The 16,562-nt window shown below is 44.3% G+C and overlaps 1 protein-coding gene across 2 annotated transcripts in view; it reads right to left on the bottom strand.

Moving 5' to 3' along the window:
• Positions 1-3,583, bottom strand: part of LOC135370070 (uncharacterized) — a 255,687-nt gene extending 252,104 nt beyond the window's left edge. For both annotated transcript variants that reach the window (XM_064603765.1, XM_064603766.1), the window contains exon 1: positions 3,462-3,583. In XM_064603765.1, coding sequence (XP_064459835.1) covers positions 3,462-3,560 — 99 coding nt within the window. In that variant the 5' untranslated portion in view covers positions 3,561-3,583. The remainder of the gene's footprint in view (positions 1-3,461) is intronic.
• Positions 3,584-16,562: the final 12,979 nt, after the last annotated feature.

The following is a 16,562-nucleotide window of genomic DNA, read 5'->3' as shown; positions in this document are numbered from 1 at the left end:
CTGAGCTAGTTTAACTCTAAACTTGCTCATTGTGTTACTAGGAAATGCATCACTCGAGGCGTTTGACAGTAAGTTGACATAGAACTGACTCGCCATTGTTTTTCTTTTTCTAAAATGAAAACAGCATGATCGTGAGGAGTTCTTTTAAACCAAGAGCGAAGTCAAATGGGCGCGAAATTTAAAATTTGCGCCATCTGTTGAACGGCGGTAAATTTGCTGGAAGTGCTGCCATCACTAGATGAACGAACTCAACTCCCCATGACGCCACCTGGCGTAAAAGAAATCAAACAACGTCTCCACCCCACACAATTCTATTCTGATTAGCGACGCAAATAAACATGTAGAACCCATGGCCCAGTGGCTTAAGCTGCTCGTCTGACAACCTAAAGGACCCAAGTTCGATTCCTAGTTTGTTTCACCATGACGTCATTATTGTTACTTAATCTTATCATTGATATCATATCACTAAGATTAACTATGTGATGTCACTGATAGTGTATCTCCTGATTAACTATCTTATCCACTGACCTCACTGATATGAGGGCGGAGCGGCTGCGGCCTGGAGTGACGTCATACGTCCTTGATGACGTCATTTCCTGGCTGTAGAGTTAATCTATAGTACTACTCACGTGGCATACTTGCACCGACTGTGACGTCACTCAGGGGACCTATTTAAGCAATATGCAACCCTTGTACCTCTTTTGTCCTGACGAAGACAGTGCCACTGTCGAAACGTTGACCATTCTTTTTTTTTATCTATGTGTTAAGTGCCCGATTAAATAAATTAGTTTTTGTTAACGTTCATGTAATCTGTAGTCCACGTCTTATTATTTCACTTATATATATATATATATGAATGTATAACTGAGTACAGATGGACGCGAAAACAAATAGACTACAAGTAATGAAGAGACTTGGGAGGCCGTATAAGGGTTAAAAACACTTGCTACTTTTATTACATTACTAATTAAGGGGGCGCTAGGAATATATTTACAGTTAGGGGTCGACGTTTCGGCAGTCAGCGCTGCCTTCAACAGAACTAAACTTGGAAATAGGTGACAAGGGCTTATATACAAGGGAAAGGGGAAAATGAGAGGGGAACAGTGCACGTGGAGCGGAGTTGGTGATGTTGCAGGAGCATTGTTGCTAATGGTCCATTGAGCACTTGCAGGAGCGTTGGCTGTCTTCCAGGAGAGTTCTCCTTGGTCGTCTGATAAACCTGAAATGATAACAGAGAAACGGCAGAAAGAACGAAAGAGGGTCGGGGGACTTGGTCTAGGAGCTAAGGCTGCGAACTGTAGACAATACGCCGGGGTCTTCGTTTATCGTGGACTGGAATTTGTGGATTAGGAATGATTCACGCTGTTGCCTGCTACGGTCTGAGGGGAAACCAGATTGTAAGATGTACACGTGGATGTCCTTGAATGAGTGGCCGGTTTGATTGAAATGACGCGACACAGGGAGAATCTCCCCAAATCTCCCTGTGTCGCGTTCGCAGCCTTAGCTCCTAGACCAAGTCCCCCGACCCTCTTTCGTTCTTTCTGCCGTCTCTCTGTTATCATTTCAGGTTTATCAGACGACCAAGGAGAACTCTCCTGGAAGACAGCCAACGCTCCTGCAAGTGCTCAATGGACCATTAGCAACAATGCTCCTGCAACATCACCAACTCCGCTCCACGTGCACTGTTCCCCTCTCATTTTCCCCCTTTCCCTTGTATATGAGCCCTTGTCACCTATTTCCAAGTTTAGTTCTGTTGAAGGCAGCGCTGACTGCCGAAACGTCGACCCCTAACTGTAAATATATTCCTAGCGCCCCCTTAATTAGTAATGTAATAAAAGTAGCAAGTGTTTTTAACCCTTATACGGCCTCCCAAGTCTCTTCATTACTTGTACATATATATATATATATATGTTCCAAATTATTTCCATGCACTTTTAAGTTTGTCATTGCCTGGCTGTAGAACTTTGGGCATCAGAGTACCAGTGCTTGGGTTTAGTTCCGGCGGGGATTTTCTTAGTTTGCAGCAAAAAATACTCAAATTTGGTGGCAACGACGAAAACCGCTCATATTCTGGCGGCAATTGCGGCACTTGTGTACATGCCAGCGAAACGAGAAATGTATCGCCGTATAGCGGACACTCCGCTCTATAATTCGGTATCGCGTTTAGGTACCTAGGCCAGGTTGCTGTCACGCATTTCCATCTCAAGCATCAGCAATGCGGGATGCACAAAGAGGGACGATCGCACGCGGGGAATGCACGCGAACTCCGATGGCTCGAGCAGACAAAGCCGCTCCATCCGACCAATCTGGAACGCCGCTGAGTTCTGTAGAGGCTAGCACCCATTATGAACTGCACATGCCCTAAACGGCCAAATGGGGACTGGTGTCGGGAACGTGGCTCCTTCTCCTTCCTGGGACTTGCAAACCAGGAACGGGAAGTCAACCAGTCTGACGTCTAGCGCGTGATCAGTGAGTCTTTGAAGACTTGCGAGTATTATTGTACAGAATGAATGTTAAGTCTAATCCGCACTATTGCGTTGCTCTAATGCGCACCATGCGTCCGTCCGCCAAAGTTTCCCTGTGATGGACGCATGTGTTTTCAATTCACGCACTTTTACGACGTTCCTTTAATATTATACTCACAGTAGGCGAACAACAGCAGAACACGCGATGGAAAACACGTGCTCGCAGATGTTTTGCATTTGTTTGTGGTCTTATCACCATGCGAAAACGAAAAACAGCGAGCAACAACAATGCTGGCGAACGTTGCTTTGCAATATATTTCATGTTCTGTCATGACGTAAAAGCGTCCGTCGCTTTCGAAGGGGACTCAACGCTGACGGATGCGTTGATACTCAATAGTGTGGACCAAGCTGTACTGTCACGTAATACTTACAGCAGAGGACAATGAAACAAAGTTATTTGCTTGTTTCACTTACAAACAGTACAACTGTTATTCTCGCTTTTCTCGTAGTAGAGCTCCAGCACCTCCAGTAGCACAACTCCAGCAGCGTTGAGTCGGCACCCCTCTTGAACGGACGAGGGTACATTCTTTTGAAAGTGGTTACTGCGCACCACTGCTCTCAGCGCTGAACTATAAGTTATGGGTTACTCTTTAGGGAAGTAATGGCAGCTTAAATGACGCCATCCTTGAACGTTTCAGGCACAGTGATAGACAATCTGACAGACATATGGAAGTTTCTTTGGTTCGACTGCCTGCTTTTTCCGTCCGCGTCCTTGTTAGCTCCTGAGACCGTCAAAAATGGAAACGCGACGTAAAGTCAATATAGCCGCTTTAATATGTGTTGCTTCATGCCGTCACTGCAACCTGGCGTCATGATTAGCATAGTGACCAGCATCCTTCTTCAGTAGTGCGACTTCTGTAGTGAAATCTTTTAATGTTCTAAGTAACCAGCTCGTCAGCGACTAATGTGAAACAGGTTATGAGATCGTCTACTTACCATATTGAGCATCCTCTGAGCATACTCCCCAAAATCTGACATATTTTGGAAGCCGTAGTCACCTATAACGAAGACTTGATAGGGTCTCCACTTGTACATATCGCTCGTATTGGGCACACTTATGAAAGCTGGAAGAAAGGGGTGATAGTTTTAGGGGGCTGCAGGGTAATACTTTTTGTTTCTCGTCCAGGAACACCTTTCCGACCTATGTGATTACTTGTCAATGGACCTTTTTCACAACGCTTCTGTGCATGTTCTGTCAGCCTGACAACGCTAGCGATGGCTCCCTACATATTCAATACATGGCGCCAAGACGGCGGCGGCTGTGTTTCGGCGCCCGCCGAACATGATTCGCTGGAAAGCTGCTAGGATACGAAGCCAATGATAAAAAGGTCCATTGACTCAAATGTTTATTTTCTTTTACACTAAAGGAAAGCCTCGAGAATGTGTGCTTCAAACATATTTGGTGGTATTCAAACGTATGAGAAAAGAAGTGCAATGCGATTCAAAATATTTAACCAGGCTCGCTGTACATGGTGGTCCACCAACCATGATAAAAATTCATAGTAAAAAACCTAGGCCCCGGACAGACATGCGGTCGAGGGATTTTTCTCTGCGAATAACTTTTGCCACATATTGGTAACAATTTTATTTCATTTCAATTGACGGAAAGTTAATGTCTTGAATTGGACTCCGAAATTTCCTGAGGCAACCTAACTTTTTTTTCACGGAAATGGGTTCCCCGTTGTCATTTTACTCAGTATAACGCATAATCCGACCTGTAGCGCATCGACAATTGCCTAAATAAATTCGCCGAAAGTTCACTCAAATGAGTCGTTGGCCCCGCCTCTTTTTTCTCGCGTTAAGTTGAGCGTCAAAATATGTTGCGAGAAGGTTAGGGAGAGGGCCACATGCCCAGCCCACAGAACCGTTTCGCGGCCGCAGCAAACGCGTGCTGTGGCTGCCGGGATCAGCTATCTTATTGGGTAACAGGTAACAAGCCCTGTCTCCGTAACATTCAGTGTCGCGATTTCTTGTTTCCTGTGAACTCTTACCTCTTTAGTGTGATTGTTTTTGAGTGCCCGTGCATTGCTTCTTCTGTGTAAGCGGACTTCCACATGCTGTTAAAGAACTGCTGGCAGTCTTCACTCTTGTACAGGAACATCTCTTAGCCGTCTTTTGATGTCCCTTTCTTTGTTAGCCTCAATTTACTTTGTGCCTTAAGTTTATTCAGCTTTCGTTAGCGGCTTCATGAAAGTCGAATAGGGTTTTCCCTGCACTCTTGGCGGAAAGTCAATACTGAGTGAAAAAAAAGCGAAGAGAAAAAGATAGAAGAACACTATAAGACAAAAAACTGGAAAAAAAAAGATCACGCACTCAGGACACACAGCACCCATCCAACCGGAGCGCTACAAGTGCTCAAAGTGTTCACTGTCGGCCAAAATGCACAGTTGAGCTCTCCGGATTGTATCTCTCGTTGCTCTCTTTATTTCACCTTTGCAGAGCGACGCGCAGACGGCACTGATCTTGCCCTGGAGATCAACTGGCGACCGTGGCTCCGTTTTGTAGACCTCGTCCTTGATGGGGCCCCAGAGGTAGAAATCCAAAGGCGTTAGATCCGGTGATCTTGCGGGCCATGAAACTGGGCCAAAGCGACCAATCCACTGGTCACGAAATATCTTTCGAAGTAGTTGCAGAGTACGCTGTGCGCTGTGAGGTGATGCCCCGTCGTGCTGGAACCACACGTTTCGCCGTTCAGCAAGAGGCAACTCTCCAAGGAAGCCAAAGACAACGACTAAAATCTCATTGCCATAGCGGTTGGCGCTCAGTGCCCCATTGAAAAAGACTGGGCCCAGTATTGCACCATTGTAAATACCGGCCCACACATTAAATGACCATGCATACTGATGCTTTGCATCTCGTAACCAGTGGGGATTTGTGTGACTCCAGTAATGCGCATTGTAAATGTTTACTTGAGCGTGCCTAGAGAAATGTGCCTTGTCAGTTCAAATTATCCTGTTCAGAAAATTTCGGTTTTCGTCAGTCTGGTTCAAGATCTAATTGCAGAAATCCAGTCTTTTGCAGTTGTCCCCTGGTTGAAAGTGCTGATGGAGGCTTACGTGGTATGGGTGGCACTTTTGCTTGTGTAGGAATCTCAAGGCAGTGGATTTTGACACCCCTGTCCGCTTTGCCAGGGTGCGCAGGCTTACGTGTGGGTCCTCTCCAACCTCCTCCAAAACCCTTTCTGTCTCCCTCGAGCCACTGGATGTAACCGGCCGTGACCGTTCCTGTACGGAACCGGATGCTCCTGTTTCAGAGAGTCGCGCCTGATGGTACAAGAGCTGGGCACCCTCGTTTCTGGAACATCTCGCTGTATTTTGAGACAGCCCTGTCATAGTCCATCTCTGCGGCTCCTAGAGCCAGGATCATCCTTGTCTTTTCTTCGTTTGAATACGCAATACTGGCCATCTTTTCCGTTTGCTTCTGCACGGCAGCGAATAAGACTGAAGAGCAAAATTATCCCAAAATCGATACCCTTCCATCCTGCTTTTTTGTCAAAACGTTTGATGCCCTTATACTTGATAAGATAGCTGATCCCGGCAGCCACAGCACATGTTTGCCGCGGCCGCGAAACGGTTCTGTGGGCTGGGCATGTGTTCCTCTCCCTAATCTTCTCGCGACGGATTTTGACGCTCAACTTAGAGCCGACAAAAAAAGAGGCGGGGCCAACGACTCATTTGAGCGAACTTTCGACGAATTTATTTAGGCAATTGTCGATGCGCTAGAGGTTGGATTATGCGCTATACTTAGTTAAATGACCACGGGGAACCGTTTTCCCCGAAAAAAATGTTAGGTTGTCTTGGGAAATTTCGGAGTTCAATTCAAGACATCAACTTTCCGTCAATTGAAATGAAATAAAATTGTTACCAATACGTGGCAAAAGTTATTCGCAGAAAAAAAAATCCCGTGACCGCATGTCTGTCCGGGGCCTAGGTTTTTTATTATGAATTTTTATCATGGTTGGTGGACCACACTGTATAATTAAACGAAGGCCTGAATACCTAAGACTGGAACACCGTGCAACTGCCAGGGAACAGTGACGGTAGTCATCATGTACAATTGACGAAATCGAAGCTGGTAACGAGAATGGAAATGCAGAGCCCCTTCCGCCATTGCCGTGAATAGCAAAAATAAAAGAAAGCTATTGTGTCATAGTGGATCAAACAGATACGTTTGAAACCATGCTGTGCGCGTCTTTCGGTCTTCGGCAGCAGCCTGTCTGCTAAAGGACTCCGTAAAGCAGCAAGCAAGCAGCTCGTTGCTTGTCAACTGAATGGAAAAAGTTACACCTGGGACAGGGAACAGCAATATAGCGTGTAGAACGGTCTCCTAGTTAATATAATGTTCCTGACGCCATTCTCTCACGCCAACTGCTTCGTTTTAGACTCAGTGCATCTAGTGTAGCGTTTCCGGCACACTTGACGAGCAATACAAAGTTGATCACTTTGACGGAGTGTTGCTCATAATTTTCAGTTTTAATTTTCTAAAAACTATGGGTGCAATTAGAAGGAAAATTTTGTCGCAGTAGTACCTAGGGCTCACGCTATCGAATAGGGAAATTTTCTGAGATTGCAGCTCTACTGCTTTACGGCTCATTCTTTTAAAGTTTCTGCTGTTTCTCATATAAGTTCAGGATGGGGTAGAATTGGACTTAAGTAATATTACTTGCACAGTGAAAGCGAAAAAATAAAAAGGAAATGATGGGAGTAACAGCACAAGTTTCTCCAAGCAGCAAGAAGAGTGATCTGCAATAACAATGCATATTTTTGCAAGCAGGATCCAAAGTGTAGAAATAGTCGGACAGTAGTACGAGAGCACACAAACGCTCATGTGGAAAGTAAATCCGTCTGTTGTTCGAGGTGCTTGGCATGAACGGCAAGTGGGCGCAGGCCTTTTAGCGACTGGCACCACCGGTGCTCTTCTACTTTTCTTGTGCACTCAGGTGCAGCCACCATTTAACAGCCTCCAGAGGCATGTTATCCTACTTCCAGTGCCTGTGATGGCGGTTTCAGCGCTCTCTCTTCTTCTGACTTTTTGAGTCGCCTAACAGAACGTTTTGTTTTTTATTTCTACAATGACAAAAGAGAGAAAAATTGAGCTTGGGGCTATTGTCAAAATTGCAAGATATCAATATCTTGGAATTTTCACGACAGCCCAACGTCTGCCACCGTCATCAATTTTCAAATCATATCAAATCAAGAATACCAAATGAGTACCTATAGGGGACCAAATGTATACTTATGTGTCCGTATTCACCAACTTACTTAAACTATTGGTTTAGTGACGTCGGGTTTAAATCAATCACGTGAGACTTTCGTTCGCCAATCCTGGATCACCACCCCATGCTCTACCACCTGCTGCTGTGAAGCCTATAGCGGCGCACATAGCGAGCTTCCTGCACAGCGCATGCGCATTTCACCAGAGTCTGCCAGAAGCGATGGTAGCCGGTAGGCCTAATCCCCGGTTCACGAAGAATTTTTCATCAAATCTTGGGTAAGTTTCGATTAATATAGTTACTAGAAGCGCCCAGGAGACAGATTTGATCACAATGGGCCGAATATTTGCCTCAAATGTTCCATTTCGATCATCCACCCAAGCTACTTAAACTGGTGGTTTAAGCCACATGCATTTGAATGGGACGTATTTTAAACTAGGGGAGGGGCTAGTTTAACATCGGTCGAAGTATACGTTGCAACTACTGTGGACGTGTGTGTTGAAAAAACTATCGTAGATTGGTTGCGGTAGGTGATGTTGCACTAATTCGAAGTTAACTGGTAAAAATTAAGCAGAATCGTTTTAAATGCACGGTTAGTAAGCAAAAACGGCGTAACGCTTGACCGGGGGTACGAAATGCGGCTGTTGTTTTTAGAAGGCGCTATTGCGAACTTTTGCATGACAAACGTAAAAAGCAGCGTCAAAGTGTGGTCAAAGAGAGTGACATCGACATGTGCCACTGGACAAAATCCATATACCAATCCAAGGGACCGAGAGAGCGTGCGGATGGCCAACGTCAATGTGCATCTTCATAAACAAAGCATAAGTAGTGCTGGCGCTTATTATGACCGTCATCTCCTGTGATACACACTGTAAGCGCCCCCGTCATTGTACAGTAAGAGCGATAACATGCTAGATGGTTGTTGCGAGCCCCGATGGAGAAATTGAGGGGCGTTATCCACTGACATGCTTATAAACCATCACAGTATCTATCATCTCTTCGCAGCGTGTCTAATCTCCAGAGACATTTAACAGTGCAATAGGACTGATCATAAAGTGCATTAGCGTCTTGCGGCTGTTGTGTGGGTACTATCAAGGCATGGAGATATTGCATGTTGTTGCACTACACTGAACACGAAATCTGAGCAGATTTTACGTTCCCCGATTATGAAAATACCGGAGCAAAAGCTGAGGAGGTCCCCATTTCCCCTGCATTCACATGCAAGCATAGATGAAACTGAAATATGTGTTTTACTTATTTCAGCATGCCACAGCAGAACAGACCAATGAAGATCTGTTATTCAGGTATCGTGTTGCCATTGCTACATTAGAAAACATTCAAAGGGACAGCTGCTTACTTCTATATTGATTTATCATTTGGTAACAGTAGATGTGCTTTTGTAGGGCTGCTTCTGCAAAAGACACTACACAGCAATGTGCTAAAGGAGGCTGCAAACCTTTTGGAAGCATCATTACTATTGCAGGTACATAACCATGACCAATCACCGACAGCTTTTCTGCATTGTATAAGCACATATATTCTGGAGATCCTCTCTTGAAAATTTCTGCTATGGACTCGTTCATCACAACAACTTTGTATTCGTGAGCTTTTTGTTTATATTCAGACAATAAAGGCTATTACGTAGTTCCACAAGGATGATTTTTTTCAAGTGAGCAATGGTGCACAAGGAAAAAAAAAATCCTTGCTACATTCCACATGCTGACTCCACCAATATATCTGAGGTGTCGTACTGCAGTACGTTTGAATTGCACAGGAATAAAGGGCAATGCGTACAGAAACTTTGAAGCTCTCTTGCTCCCATTAAACTGCACTTAAACTTGAAAATTAATTCCCCCATACTGCAGCATGAGCGCATGGATAAATTGTACATGGCCACATGACAGTTGTCAACTACTTAAAAGAAAGTTAGCTTGCGTTGACATGGGTACAGATTTGTCCAGCCAGTGCAGCCGTTTATATCCACACTGAGCACACGAGCACATGGAAGAACATGCACTCATGTTAACAGTAGCTATCGTTCTTTTACATTACTGACAGCTGCCGTATGGCCGCATAGTTTATTTCTGTGCTCATGTTTTCAGTGTGGATATAGACGACAGTAGTAAAGCAGGGTAAACAAGCACCTATGTTACACTAGCTCTCCTCCTTTTACGTCGTTTATAGCTGTCATGTGGCCACAGAGTTTATCCATGTGCTCATCTGTTCAGTGTGAATACAGCGCTAAACAAAAAATGGTGTCCATTTTGTGTCTCCTGAAGCTCAAGGCCTTTCTTTCAAGCAAAAATGTACGCATGCTGTTCTGCATCATTTTGTGAGCAGGACTGTTAAAAATTACTCGACGCACTGCTGCTTTACACTGGTGTGATCTGTGCACTTTTTTTGTGTAGCCTCATATCCTGTACAGGTAAATCTTAAACGTGAACATGTTTGACACAGGTGTGCCTTGTTAGGTAGAAACTGAACAGGATCAACGTGGCTCGAACCAAAGTTAGCCCTGTTAGTTCGTCACCCCTGAAGGAGGAGCCGGTTCGGCTCCGAAACGTCGGGACCCCTCTTTCGAGCTAACTTGGGTTGGTCACGTGATCCTGTTGAGGTAAATCTTAAGAATCGAAAAACACATCCCTATGGAATCATGCCACATGACTTATCATATACACCTGCATCCACATTGCAATCATGCTTCTATTCATCGCAAATGCCACAATACCTCTAATTGTAATAGGAAAATTTATTGACGGTAACAACACACAACACACCTGAAACACTACCCTCTAATTTGGCTGTGTTGTGCATGTCTTCAACGTGTTCTGAATAGCTGAGTTACAAAAGAGTGAACCAAACCAATATCCTGCTAATATGCCCATATGTGTAGTACATCACTTTACCTTCAATTATGTTACATCTTGTTCTCCTTGCACCAGCTCAGGTGCATGCTAAGTGTCCACGTTTTTTGCTGTATGACATGTCCTGTACATTGGTACTCTCATTTCACACCAGCTCTCCTCTTCCTTGACTCGCACTCCACCCATAAATGTACAGCAGTGAGTGGAGAATAAACAGAATATGGGCATACTATGGTCACAAAGTTATGGTGTAACTAAGAATGTGTCATCAGCATCATGACAAATGATTCTAACATCTATGGATCTGTCATTCGAAACAGTGCCTGAATGCTGTTGCAATACAAGATACCACGTACATACATTTACTGTTGGAAAGCCTTCCCATCATCACCAGGAGAATATGTGGCGTCTCGTGCACACTGCTTTCACTGCATGACTGGCACCAAATGCCTGTGACGTATGATTGTATATCTGTCAAACCTGATTATTTATTTTGTTTCAGGTAAGCCGTTCTTCAATGCCATATGTGAAGAAAATAATTGGTATACAAATTTATTGCTATTCAAATATGCGACTGGCATTAGCTTAGGCACACCATGCCATGCCCCACAAAAAACATGTCTGTGTAAGAGCTAGCTTCACAATAGGTTCAGAAATCTTGTGGTTGTGTGTGTGGAATTTTTCATTTCTTTTTAATGGGAAATTCACACTACTACTGTTTCTTTTTAGAACCCCCCCCTCCCCCCACATTTTCCATGGCACTCTTAGGGGTGCTAAAGTTCAGTAAAGTGGACCGAAGTAGTTACATGCTCTTCTTGTGTGCCAACGTAATGCATATGGCCAGAATCTGTGAAACTGTTGCTTTGGGTGCTGGTATCTTGCAAACCATCTCCCATATGACATGTATTGATTACTAGAAGTTGCCTGAAGACTCTGCATGTCCACCACTCATTACTGAAGTTAGGTGGTTATTCATGCAGAGGCATCTACATTATTTTACCACGAATTCAGCATTGTGTCCCATAAATCTGCTCCCAGGCTTTGTCCTTGATGATACAGTACACCATGCTCACTACATGAAACTGTTCAGTTGCATAGATTTGTGCAGACATAACTGGATCAATATGTCGGCTTCTGCAAAGTGACAACTACCAATGTGGCTAAAAAAATAACTGAAATTGCAGAAGAGAGATATACAATCATGTAAATTTTAATAAAAGTAATACAGCACATTGTAGCTAAGATGCACATGATTTCAAGTTGCATCCTTTTCTTTGTATAAGCTTATTTGCATTGCGTCCAATTTTCCACTGCAGACTTCCCCTTACGGTATGATACAGATCAATATAGAAAGCGAGCAGACAATAATCAGTGCTGCTGTTTGCTGTAGCACTGAGATTTTATGCTAGAATGAGCATCTCTAGGTGTGCCTTGCTGTAGTATTCCACTGTGTTGTTTCTCAAGAAATAGCACAATCTCTCAGTACAAAGGTGCATAGTCAAACTGCATAACCACAGAGTGCAGAAATGCAGCCTGTGCAATAATTTTTCATAGCTTTATCATCTGTGTAAACGAAAATTAGTCGAAGCAGGCCACAAATACGGATGATACAAACATGTAAGCCTCAAACGCCCAGTTGCTGAGTTGCTTGAATCATCGTCTGTATTTCAGGATGTCTGCAATCCAGTAAAGCATGGAAAACTCGGAATAGTCTGAGAACTATTGCATGACTGGGAAACTAGAAAAAATGTCAAGAAAGCGGTGAAGAGCTGCTGAAGTAAAAATTCCCTAAATAAGTTTACGGAATTGTACAATGGCGATTACCTTTATCATGGCATCACACAGGCCTCTTATGTCATTTCACAGTCAAAGTTGAGTGATCTGTGTAAGAGTGAAGTGATAACTGTAACTGCATCGCTATGCAAATTATTTCGTAAATTTAAAAAAAAGCCTGAATAAGGAGTGATTTCAAAGATCGTAGTGAATGATGCAGTCGTCGTCCTTCTGTCCACGTCTCTTTGCTGCGGAATGAATTCGTACCAACTACCCCGCCTTCACACGCTTGTTTAGTGCAAGATGTAATGTTGGCAGCCGTATTATAGCATGGCATGAGCTGTGGGGAGTTTTTAGGCATTGGTGGTGGTGATGGTTTGGCATGTAATGGTGCGATGATAATGCCAGTGAAATTGCTTACAATGCCAGTATGGAGTCGAGAGAGAAGTTTATAAAGAATGAGCATGGAGAAATAGATAAGTCCCCAACCAGGTGTGTAAAAGTGTTTCCTGAATAATATGTGGCTTTGTACAAATAAGCTCAACACAATTATTGAACAAAATGGCAGCACAGGCTTGTTTGTGGCTGATGTTGCAGCTGTTGTTGTGTGTGTTTTCTTTGGTCCTTTCCTGTTTGCTCCATCCTTGAAACACCACTATTGAAACCGGTATGAGATATCCTTCTTTACGAGGTATTTGGTTCATTTTAACATCTGTATTTTGTGTACACGGTCTCAATAGACTACAAATTCTGAATGGCTCGGATGCAGTGTAATAGCATTAAAGTGTGGCCGTTTATTTTAGCAATTATTATGTCTGTGATGTCAAGTGCATCATAGCAGATGACAAGTAAGGACAAATATATACATTACGTATGTTCCCATTGTGTGAAATTTCATCAGAGCGAGAGACAGTCGCAACGTAATGATGTATCTTTGTTGGCTGAACAGAACAATCAATTTAGTGCTTAATGATTTGTACAATAATCTTATATGCTGAAATGCAGAAATAAAGGAGGTCAGAGGTAAGCACAGCACCGCACTAACAGGGGGTCACGACACTGGCAACTTCCACGCTCACAAGCAGGGACGCCCTAGGTAACTGACGAAAGCAGCGCTCAACAAACAAAGAAGAAGAAAAACACACACACACATGACGAGGACGTAAACAAGGCAGCACCATGAGTACGTTTTCCGTAGGAGTCACACTCCAAAGAAACACAGCCAGCAAAGAGATGGTCTAACGCGTTGCAGATTTGTGACACGTTGAAAGTACCACGTCGAGTTATGCGTATGGGAGTCACCTGCAGGATAAGGTCACCCTTGCATCAGTGTTCTTTCTGTTTACATAGCCTACAGTGATCAAGCACTTGTACACACGTTGCGAACATGATATCAGGCTCGAAAGCGTATAAAAGAGTCTGCTGGAATGCCCCATCAATCGAGAGGCTATCTTGATCGTTGCAGTTCACCACACAGGCCGCACAACAGACGATAAAAAGCGATGGTCGATGCGGATGACGTTATTATACGCATCCACAATCGACGACCGAAGACCGACAAAAGCACAACGATCACCTGCGCGAGGATACCTACTGCTGTCTTTCAAATAACAATGCAAACGCTCCTTTTTTAGCGACCGTATCAACTTATCAAGAGCTTGTCATTCACAAATACCGAGGTAGGCATAACCGCCGATTACCGACACCCCGATCCGCAACCACCTGCAGCAGCGCCAGCGCCGCCTGAACTTTTCTTCCGTTAACATCATAATAAAAAAAAAAAACGGGAGCCTTCCTCTTCACAATCCTGTCGTCTGCTACGTTCTCCCTCCCCTCAACCATCTCGTGCCAATGTCAATAGTGCGCATGCGTTGTGGTCATCCTTTGGTCAACCGCTCTTCATAGCCGGAGAGATCACGTGATCGATTTAAACCCGACGTCACTAAACCAATGGTTCAAGTCGGCTGGTGAATACGGACTATGGAGTCTTTAGAAACACAGTAGAAAATCAGATCCTAACGAGTTCCCTCCATAGAAAGGTAATTTCTTACGGTCGGCCATATTGTATTTCTAATGAGGGATAGCTTCTCTACGGACTTCCAATTGAAACGCAAAGGTGTTATAGTCATGCATTACGTCGCATATACACCATATGTCGGTTACACCATTTCCCATTTGTGATACCCTGAATAAGCATACTCATGTGAAAACCACCTTTCCTACAGAGGAAAATTTCCGTAAACACTGAGACACAGATCAAAACTGACAACTTCGTTTTTCCTTTTTTTTTTTGTAAACGTCTGTTTTTATTTTTGTTTTTCCTTTCTTTGTCGTCGTACTTTTGGGCAATAAACAATTGGATTCCTCTATCCAAATCTACCGTTCACAGAACAACACTTGCGGGGCAGCTTGGCTTGAACATCCCCAGTTAGCACAAACCCTCGGGTAAAGAATGGGAACGCAATGGGGGCTTCGGCTCCTGAACGGGCAATATTGCCCGAGTGATTCCCAGCGGTGTGGGAACTGAGGAGCTAGAGCGAAAGAGAACCCAGTCAAAAATCTGCACTGGTTCCAGAATGGTTCCAGTTGAATCTGGACTGGTTCCATTTGAATGTGGATGGTGCCGGAATGGTTCCAGTTGAATCTTGATGGTCCCAGCTGGATTCGCAAGTGGGGCGTCTGGTTCCACATTGGTGAAATCAGTGGTACCACTCTGGCCTCAAATGGTTCCAGAACTTACAGTGGGAGCCTCACAGGTACCATTTTGTTCCCACAATGGTCAATTGAACTACTTGACATTCCAAGCTGGGCAGCATCCCCCTTTGAGATCCCTTAGGGGAAGAAGAGTCCACTCTTGCCATATACCCTCCTGTTTTTTTTAGAAATTATTTTGATGTATTTTAGCACACATGTGATCTATATTTCTTGTTTTTCATCAGTCTACGTCTTCGTTAAATATATGCTCTAACTTGAATTCGTGCTCATATTCTCATCTAAAGGCAAATGTCATAAAAGGTACCAGCAAAATGCCAAAAGATACAATCAAACGATGACACACTCCGCCAAATAATTAGAAAACCGAAAGCAGATGCAATAATTATGAGGGCGCCCCGGTGCGGCGGGAGGCTTTCAATTCAAATTCGAACGGCGGGCTGCGAGAGGCGAGAGGGAGCAGACAGAGCGTCAGGCGTCAGTTGGGAACTTGGACGCGTCGTTGCAAGGTCGTTTTTTCTCTTCGGTTGCCGTGGCAGAGATCGGGGATCGGGCATCTCCTGTGCACTATTTGCGTGATTTTAGTGCGTTTTGACATTGTCATGCGATATCTCGGTGAAGTTTCGATGCTAGGAAGACACAGCGTACGCAGAAGAACCGGACGATGAAACGCCAAACGGACTCCAAAGAATGCTTCTTCCGATGTTAAGAGGTATAAGTGCTTATCGTGGTGCTTCGATTACTACTGATTATATGTTTTATTTCAGGAGCTAGAGGAACCTGAGAAACATGGTGAAGACGAGTATAAAGATTAGGATCGTTTGGTGAAGAGGAAAAGGGTACATGTCACGACCTACATGGACGGAGGTGCAAAAAAAAAAAGCAAAAAAAAGAAGGGTATAATGCAAGAGTGGACTCTTCTTGCCCTAGTTGATCTCAAAGGGGGAAGCTGCCCAGCTTGGAATCTCAAGTGGTTCAATTGACCATTGTGGGAACAAAATGGTACCTGTGAGGCTCCCACTGTAAGTTCTGGAACCATTTGAGGCCAGAGTGGTACCACTGATTTCACCAACGTGGAACCAGCCATCCCACTTGCGAATCCAGCTGGGACCATCAAGATATAACTGGAACCATTCCGGGACCATCCACATTCAAATGGAACCAGTCCAGATTCAAATGGAACCATTCTGGAACCAGTCCAGATTTTTGCCTGGGTGGTCATGTGACCAAAATATAGGATCACTTCCCGGTGCTGCTCTGATCATTTCCCGATCTGGGCTGATCTTTGTCATGTGACCAAAATATAGGATCGCCCCACGATGCTGATCTGATCACTACACGATAATCAGTCACATGACCGGGGTGCGGCAACGGATTTCTCTTCCCAGACTGTCAGGCGCCGAGTGTCGCAATCACGTGACCGACAGTTTCGAATCTGACCAATGATGTTGCTCGATCATCCGCGGTGTTGGAACT

The sequence above is a fragment of the Ornithodoros turicata genome, chromosome 10 (genome assembly GCF_037126465.1).
Source record: "Ornithodoros turicata isolate Travis chromosome 10, ASM3712646v1, whole genome shotgun sequence".
NCBI lineage: Eukaryota > Metazoa > Arthropoda > Arachnida > Ixodida > Argasidae > Ornithodoros > Ornithodoros turicata.
Note: the sequence above shows the minus strand (reverse complement) of the source record. Positions and strands in the feature narration are given on the sequence as shown.